Source organism: Chiloscyllium punctatum, chromosome 9 (genome assembly GCF_047496795.1).
Source record: "Chiloscyllium punctatum isolate Juve2018m chromosome 9, sChiPun1.3, whole genome shotgun sequence".
In the NCBI taxonomy this organism is placed as follows: Eukaryota; Metazoa; Chordata; class Chondrichthyes; order Orectolobiformes; family Hemiscylliidae; genus Chiloscyllium; species Chiloscyllium punctatum.
In genome coordinates, this window is record NC_092747.1 from 116,238,419 (window position 1) to 116,247,377 (window position 8,959).

Genomic DNA, 8,959 nt, shown 5'->3' on the forward strand with positions numbered 1-8,959 from the left:
TGGTTGCTAGCTCATCTAGCTAAGACTGTTCTTGGATAATTTGTGTGTGTTTTTGGTTAAACTCTTTTGATTGCTGTTAATTATTGCGCAACTTAATATCCAGCCAGTCAGAAAGTCTAGTCATAGACTCTTCATCCCTGGAAGATTGATTGAATGGTGTCTCTTATGGTGTCACTTGAGGTATGATTGTGAATGTTGCTGCCCCATCAGTTTGAGCTTGGGCCGGCTGACAGTCATGTGGCTACATGGTGGTTGTAACTGGACCTTAACGTGCATGAGAAGACGATGATTGTTGATGAGAATCAAAGATCTACTGAATCTATTTCATCAAGTTAAACAAAGCGCTGGGAATCCGAACCCAATAAGCACCATTTTACAACCAAACTTTGCTTGTTTTACCTCTTTGACCAATTATTTTCATACCACAACAGGCCAATGCTTAAACAGGGATAGAATTATGCTAATATATATTTAACAGCAACAACCTGTATTTATATAGTGCTTTGAATTCAGTAACTTTCCCAGTGCACTTCACAGGAATGTTATTTATCTCCAAAAGATGAGCTGTATTTTAAAAAAAAGAGGAGATGCCCAGAAGCTTTGTCAGAGGTAGGTTAAGGAGAATTTTCCAGTAGGAAGACAGGTATCAGGAAAATGATTTAGGGAGGCAATTCTAGAAATTGGAACCCCAGGAATGAAACATAGCCACTGGTTATGATGCGGTCGAGATTAAGGATGCTTAAGAGGCCAGTGCAGCATTAGCTGAGGCCAGAGGAGATTAGAGATTAGAGATTAGGGAGGTCAGGGCCATAGACAGATTGGAAAATAAAGGATAAAATTTTAAATGTGAAGTGCTTCTTTAAAGGGGGCCATTTCGTGTCAGCAAGCAGAGGGATCGTACGAACTTAGAGGCAAGCTAGGCCATGGCCAGAGAGTTTTGGATAACCTCAAATTTAAAGAAGATAGATCAAGGGATATCCAGGAATATCTGAATCTCGTAGCAACCAAGGCATGGATCGGGATTTCAGAACAGGTGAGCTGAGGCATGGATAAGATTTTAGGGAGGTGCAAGTCGGTGGTGTTAGTGGTGACATTGAATTGTGGTTGGAAGTTGAACGCTGCTACAAACACGACACCGAGATATTCAGTCAGTCTAGTTCAGCCTCAGACTGTTGACAGCAAGGAAGGAAAATTAGAATTAGGCATTTTTTGTCCCATGTACTCAAGTACAGGAGTACTGTGAAAAGTTTACAGCATTGCCTGTCACGGCACCATGTTAGGTACAAAATACATAAAGAAAAAAAGTTACATAACTATTCATAGTATAACGTAGAAATAAAGTTAGAAGGATAAACATTACAGTCGAATAAGCAGATTACAGAAAAGGGAAAAGACAATAATTTGCATCTTTTGTAGCTTTGCAATGGCCTAAAGTGCTTACACTTTAAAAGTATCAATTATGTAGATAAACATGATCAGCATGAAGAGAAATGAGCAGTTATTCTGTTTTTGTTGTAATGCTAGAGATATAGAAGTTAGTCAAGACTCTTGGAAAAGTACCATGCTCTTTCCCCATTATGGCAGAATATTTTATAGCCACCTAAGAAGCGAGGTGGGGTCTTGGTTTAACATCTCATTCAGATATTGCAGCTCTCTAACTTAATGCACTGGAGTATATACTGAGAGCGTGTGCTCAGGTCTGATGTGGTACATCTGACTCCAGATATACAAATGCTAACACTCAGTCAGTTTTATGTATACAGAAGTTACAACAGATGCTAACTAGTTGGACAATATTGGTTTCACAGTGTCACTGTACACAAATATACCTTAGCACCATAGCTGGTTCCTTTTGTGATGATGATAATCTGACTCGTATTTGTTTTGTGTTGGATATTAACATCCTAGAATGTAATGCCGAATCTCTTAGCAGTCATAGGAGTTTGCAAACATCCTGCTTTACTAGCCGATACTTACTGAACAATCCCTCCCAGCCATTGTTACTGAGAAGATTAAAGAACTATGCAACAAATACATTGGAAGTGATTTGGCAATGGGTGTATTATTCTCTGCTTTTGAATGAATTTCTGCAGAGGATAAGTAAGAGCCTAATTCATACAGGTCACATGTTGTGATCGATGTATCTTAACTGAATATACAAAACAGTGCTAGACAATAGCTTAGTCATGTAGTGAAACTACATTGGAAGGGTTTGCTGCAACGATGCAGCACATTAGTGAGACTTCCCTTAGAGTGCTGCACAGAGATTTGGTCACTATACCTAAGGAGAGATATGTTTGCATTGGATGTAATTCAGAGAAGGTTCACGGGGCTGATTCATGGTTTGAAGAGCTGGTCTTCTGAGGAAAGTTTGACCAGAATGGATCTATACTAGTTGGAGTTTAGAAGAACAAGCCCTGGTGTTATTAAAACATAAGGATTGACATGGTAGATGCTGAAAGGATGAATCCTCTAGTGGGGTAATCTAAAATAAGGGTCATCATTTAAAATTATGTTGCCTCATATTTAAGGTGAAGATGGGAGGGTTTGTTTAATCTCTTAGAAGCCTTTGAGATTCTTTTCCCTAGGGACGAGTAGAGACTGGGTCTTTAAACATATTCAAGATTGAGCTAGATAGATATTTATGATGTGGAGGTGCCGGTGTTGGACTGGGGTGAGCAAAGTTAAAAATAACACAACACCAGGTTATAGTACAACAGGTTTATTTGGAAGCTTTCAGTGTGCTGCTCCTTCATCAGGTAACTAGTGGGGCAGGATCATAAGACACAGAATTTATAGCAAAAGATCACAGTGTCATGCGATTAAAGAATATAGTGAACAAATATAACTAGATTAGATTCCTTACAGTGTGGAGACAGGCCATTTGGCGCAACAAGTCCACACCAACCCTCTAAAGTAACCCACCCAGACCTATTTCCCTCTGACTAATGCATCTAACACTATGGGCAATTTAGCATGGCCAATTCACCTGACCTGCACATCTTTGGACTGTGGGAGGAAACCCACACAGACACTGGGAGAATATGCAAACTCCACACAGGCAGTCACCTGAGGCTGGAATTGAACCTGGTCCCTGGCACTGTGAGGCAGTAATGTTAACCACTGAGCTACCATGCTGCCACCCCAACAAGGCAAATGAATGTTGACCAACAAGGGAGTTGAGGCCACAATCCAATCAGTCATGATGATCTTACTGAATGGGGGAAGCAGGTTCAGTGAACCTACATTTATACCTTATGATCTAAATGTAGTTAGTAGCTGATCATTTAAATGACTGGACTGTCAACAAGTTTGCTCATCATCTTCAGAGAAGGGAAATCACCTTGATCTGGTCTGAACTACATGTGATCAATGTTACAGTATGTAGTTGACCATAAACACCCTCTCAAGTAGATGACATACGTCTGGTCAACTAGCCTTGTGAGAAACGCGAAATGAAAAATATGAGTTGTGTGCCTCACACTCATGATACTCTATTCTTCAAAAACAAAAGAACGTGTTAGCTAGGGACCTCCTGCGAAGTGACCATTTGCTGCACACTATCATTCTATCATTATAGTGATGCACTCAGAGGGCTAAATTTTACAGTGCAGATGGGGGCGAGTCTCTCTCCACTTGGCCAGCACATCCTCCGCCATTTTACAGCAGGCCAGGGCCTAAGATCGTGCCTGGTCATTAAATTCTCTGACCGCATCCAGCTGCTGGCTGTTGCTGGCACCTGGCGAGATGGAGGGCTGTGTAATCTGACAGCGTGGATTGGGCAGCCAGTGAACCAGAGGCCAATGTTTTACTTTCAACAGTTGTTACTCTCATTCCGAAGGCTCGCTGGGCCCGAAACATTAACTCTGCTTTCCCTGTCCACACATCCTGCCAGAACTTTTCCAGCAATTTCTGAGTTTGTTTCTGTTTTTCTGCATTCCTGGTTCTTCACTGATAAGTTTTTACTTCGAACTGTCTTGAAAAAAATGTCATCAAGAATTTCAAATGCCAACCAAGTAAAAGTGTCAGCGAGACTTGGAATCGAATCTCCAGAAAAACGTTTGAATTAATTGTCCTGTGATCTTCGTGATAAGAAGTGTGGCTGGGCTGAAACAAAATCAGCTGTTAATACACCAACACTGTTCCATGATGCTGCTATAAACTAACTTCATCCCCTCAATGTTTATCTTGTGCTTCAAAACCCTCCTTTCAAGAGTTTGATTTTCAAGCAGCAGATTGTTCTGCATCTGATAATCATTATCTTTTGGAGTTCTTTTGTTAAAAATTCAATGGGATGCTGAAAAACAAAAGAAGCCTGTGTTCAGGATCCTGATAACTGCACTTTAGGAAATTGAAAAGAACTTGTGCCAACAGTAATATTTAGAGCACAGTATTCCCATTGTAAACACCCAATTCATACTTTCCAGAAACCTCTCTCACTGGTTAGGTCTGTTCTTATTCAGTTAGTTTAAAGGTCAGGCCTGAATCTTTTTGAGAATCAAATCTTCTGTTTTTAAGACTCAATTTTGTCTGTTAACTGTCAAGTAGAAAATTGCAGAGGTTTAATAACAAAAAGTTGAAATTGTAAAGCTGCGTATCTTAACAGCACAAATTATAAAGCCATGTTGAAGGATTAGACATAGTTACTCCATTTTAAAACTCCAGTCAGCCGTAGCTTCTTTTTTCAAAACTAAATAAATATACATTCAAAAATAGGACAGAGGTATTGCAGGTTGTATTTGAAGTTGCAATGTAATCAAAGCATAGACCTGCAGACTATTAACAAGCTCTGCTAATTTAACTTTCTTCCCAGAACCATGAAATTAAAACACACTGCATCTACAATGTTCTTCACGTTCTGTAAACCACCCACTTGCATTGTTTTCTGAATTCCTTGCCTTAATCCTTAAACGTATGTTTTGCTGCAGAAATAAACACGGCCTCGAAAGCAACATTTCCCATGTGAATTGTTACTGCACTTAGCTAACTAACCAAACAACTTTTGAGAGGGATTTCACAGATACAGGCTCAAGTGCTGGAAATAGCTGCAGCTTGTTATCTGAGCCTTCTGTCTATGTAAATAGTTTATTAAGTAAATAAAATAACTGCAAAGAACTAGTCTAAGCAAAATCAACATGTCAATGTCTATATTGCAAAGTTTACGTTGTTGAAATGAGAGACATATTGCTGAAGCATTTTTTGTACTAACTAGGATAAGTACAAAGAAATCTAAATTTTATGCAATCGTAACAATTTTTACAATAGGAGGAGTGGGTGCTCGTTGGTTTGCAAGTCGACTGTGATTGACTGAGGCACTACCATGGAGAAAGCAATGGGGAACTATAGGTTCTCCGTGAATCTGGATAACTTAACAAAGAAAATAAGAAAGAACACTTTTGTGTTATTTAAAAGGGAGGGAAGGAATGCCACTTCGAAAAGATCAAGTGTGAATGAGATAGGTTATGAACGAAACTGATTAACTTAAATATGTTGTCTGAGCTGAGATGTCACTCTTTTTTAAATAAAACCTTAAGTTATCTTGAGAATGTGACTTAAAGGTAGTTCTGACATTTACATATTAATGAACCAAAACCTGCAAACCCCCCGAAAAGATGAAAGACTTAAGAGCAATCTAGGTTTGTTCAATATATCGTTTCAGTTGCATGCATGACGCTATGATCTTTTGCTATAAATTCCGTGCCTTATGATCCTGCTCCGCAGCTACCTGAAGAAGGAGCAGTGCTCCGAAAGCTAGTGCTTCCAAATAAACCTGTTGCACTATAACCTGATGTTGTGTTATTTTTAATGAACTTAAATTGGATGTTGGTGCAGCCATCAGTGCAGGTCAGGCAGCATCCAAGGAGCAGGAGAATCGACTTTTCGGGCATGAGCCCTTCTTCAGGAATCCTTCTTCAGCCCTTCCTGAAGAAGGGCTCATGCCCAAAACGTCGATTCTCCTGCTCCTTGGATGCTGCCTGACCTGCTGCGCTTTTCCAGCAGTACATTTTCAGCTCTGATCTCCAGCATCTGCAGTCCTCACTTTCTCCTCGCAGCCATCAGTGCATTCAGGACTGTTCAGCAATAGACGTCCAATCGAAGTATTCTATCTAAACATAGATGAGGTAGTTTGGGTTCTGCGAGCATGAGCTGGGTGAGTGTGCTCTGTACTCCAGCTTTTGTGAACAGCTGGAGAAACATATTCTGCCAGAGTCACTGTGCTGGCCATCCTCTCCTGCAGTATAAATTCAGCGATGGTTTGAAATTTGGAATTCTTGAAGTTGTCCTGATGATTTCAAAGAAAGAAACTCATCTATTTTTAGATGATATTCAAGTTCTATGTTACGAAATGAATTGTAAGTTTATCATTTGTTTCAAGCAACGTTTTTGATTTCTGTTCTTTCAGACTGACGGACCCTTCATCTCTGGAACCTCACACAAGCGATGCTGCTCAGCAACACCTTTTGTGGAATGCTGCTCAAGTTTACCTTCTTTCCTCATTGTGAATGGGTAACCAATAATGCCTCGAGACTATTATAACACTGCAATGCACAGCGTACCTTCAAGGACAAGGAAGCTTTCTGCCTCATTAGTTTTTGCTATGGATATTGATCACCCTCATCCTTCTCTGGGTGGAGTGCACTGAAGCAGTACTTATTTAGCAGTATGTTAGTTGTTGCCAGTTAGGCCTGTCTTTCAGCTGAGATATGGCCAAATGTTAGTACCTTTAACTTTCCCAGTCTGGTAACACCTTGACCACATTACTTTTTTGCAATGTATCTCACACCAGGAACCGACTGAACTGGAATGTTACTGACCTGGTATAAATCCTACCTCGTTTAATGATTAAAGTCAGCCTTTCATGGGAGAAGGTGCACAAACTTTGCTTTATCGCTACTGAACTCCCGATACGCAAACCCTAGGCCTTAACATCTTGTTTAACATCTTGAATATAGTTAACTGTGTGATGAGCCAGAGTTTTGGGCTTGCCTTGTTCAAGAAAGATCCCATGTTGGTTAGTTTGAGCCTAACTTAAGATAAAACAAAATGGTCTTGTAAGAGGGAAATAAAGTGCAATTTCAGGACATTGGATTTGGATCAAAAGATCCATGAAAGACCCAGTAAGATGCAGCCAAGCACTTTCACTAAGACCAGGAAGGTAGCCTTCCACAAGTCAATATAGGGAAGAGAAATGTAATATTACAAATGCGGGCGATAGGATTTTCACATATTTTGAGCTGCATCAGAATGTAAATATTAAATGCAATTGAATGCAAAACATTATCAACTGTACAAATTATTTAAGACGTAACTTTGATTCCTTCAGAGGGGAGTCAGCAGGTTTTGTTTAAAAGATATATAGAGAATAATGTTCTTGCTATTTCTTAACCGTGAGTGCTTCTTATGTTGAATGCAGAACTTGGACTGATCAGTACTGCTTTTGGTGAATGTGGTTCCTCAAGACCTTTCTGCTAAGTTATTTATTAATACCAGAACAGCTGATGAAAGTGCCAGATATTTCTGAATGTAGACACAATTTTCTGCAATGCCAGTAATTGAAGTTACAGACCAGTGTGAAGGTCTCTGTATTGAGGTTGATTCCATTATAGTTATGCCTAATGGTGTGTGTAAATGTACTGTACAAAGAAAATCAGTACTGTGAGCATTGCTAATTTTTACATTACATAAAAATGGATTAAAGGTAATCTTGATAAAGTGGCCGAATCTACATTAAAAGCCACTTACAATCATGGCACTGAAAGAAAAAATGCTGACTACAAATTACATTAACTGAGACAACAGCAGAGTATGGAATGTACTGAGCTAAGTAACACTTGCCACTAAATAAGAATTTCATAACTTCACTGTATCAAAACATTTAACTGTATGCAATTTTTACATCCTTAGTTTACAGTTCAGAACGCAAATTAATATATAACTGTCTACGCTAGTTACAAAGATCACTAGAGTGTGCAGCAAAGTTTGCGATCTGTATATTTTGCCCCTTTCAGTTCAGTGCGTGTTTTTTTTTTGTCTTGATGCTGTTTAAACTCTAAATAATACAAAAGCAGTGTTTTCATGTTATTTTTTAGTTTTCAGATGTCAGGAAATACAACATTAAGTAATATTTCTTCTTGTGACCAGACAAGAGATAATTGTAACTTTAACATATCTTGCTGTGTCTTCCGTTGTATATATTGTATATAACATTGAATGTAATGCTGCCGGAAGATGAATAATTGATTTAGAATAGTATATTGTACTATATCTGTATTGATCTTGAATGCTGTCTCAATAGCCATATGCAATAAAATAGCCTACAATATTTATGAAAGCAGTTGTTGTTCAGATTTCAATGCATAAGTGTACTTCACATACAAAGACACGTACACCCCTTTATCCAGTGTTCACACTGACAAAGCACGTGCGTTGATTGCACTTAACATTCACAGTGAGAATCCACCTCCCGAGACAAGGTAGTGCTGGAAAACTAAACATATGCTACTTGAGACTGAGTGGGCTCTGTAACTAAACTGTCAATGATGTTGTTGATGACCCTCAGCAGCTAACAGTGCACTTCCAAAGTTATTGCTCAACCAGCCACTCATGTTTCCAAAGGCTCAATCGGGATTGCAGTCTTCTGATATTGTAGGTCCATAACTTTACCCTTTAGGCATTATGGATGATGGTAGCTGCTGGTTATCAATAATATATTCAAACTGTGCAAGATGAATGCCAAATCTTTGAATACAGTTAACTTTGCCCTGTTTCCTGTTGCTATCTCCTTAGATATCTTTATCTTTAAATGCATAAGTTTCATGTACGTCTTTCTTCTTTGACTTGCATTTCTCCTTTGTTGTCACTTTTCCTATCTTTTATCCTGTAAATAATTATTTTGTTCTCTTAGAATATTCTATCATTGTGCTCCACAGTAGTTTGTTTAATCATAAAATCCCTGCAG

General features: G+C 39.0%; 1 protein-coding gene across 1 annotated transcript in view; it reads left to right on the top strand.

The window, feature by feature from the left end:
- The window catches only part of LOC140481636 (insulin receptor substrate 2-like), a 47,030-nt gene extending 38,698 nt beyond the window's left edge, over positions 1 to 8,332 (top strand). The window contains exon 2 of the mRNA XM_072578147.1: positions 6,404 to 8,332. Coding sequence (XP_072434248.1) covers positions 6,404 to 6,408 — 5 coding nt within the window. The 3' untranslated portion in view covers positions 6,409 to 8,332. The remainder of the gene's footprint in view (positions 1 to 6,403) is intronic.
- The last annotated feature ends 627 nt before the right edge of the window (positions 8,333 to 8,959 follow it).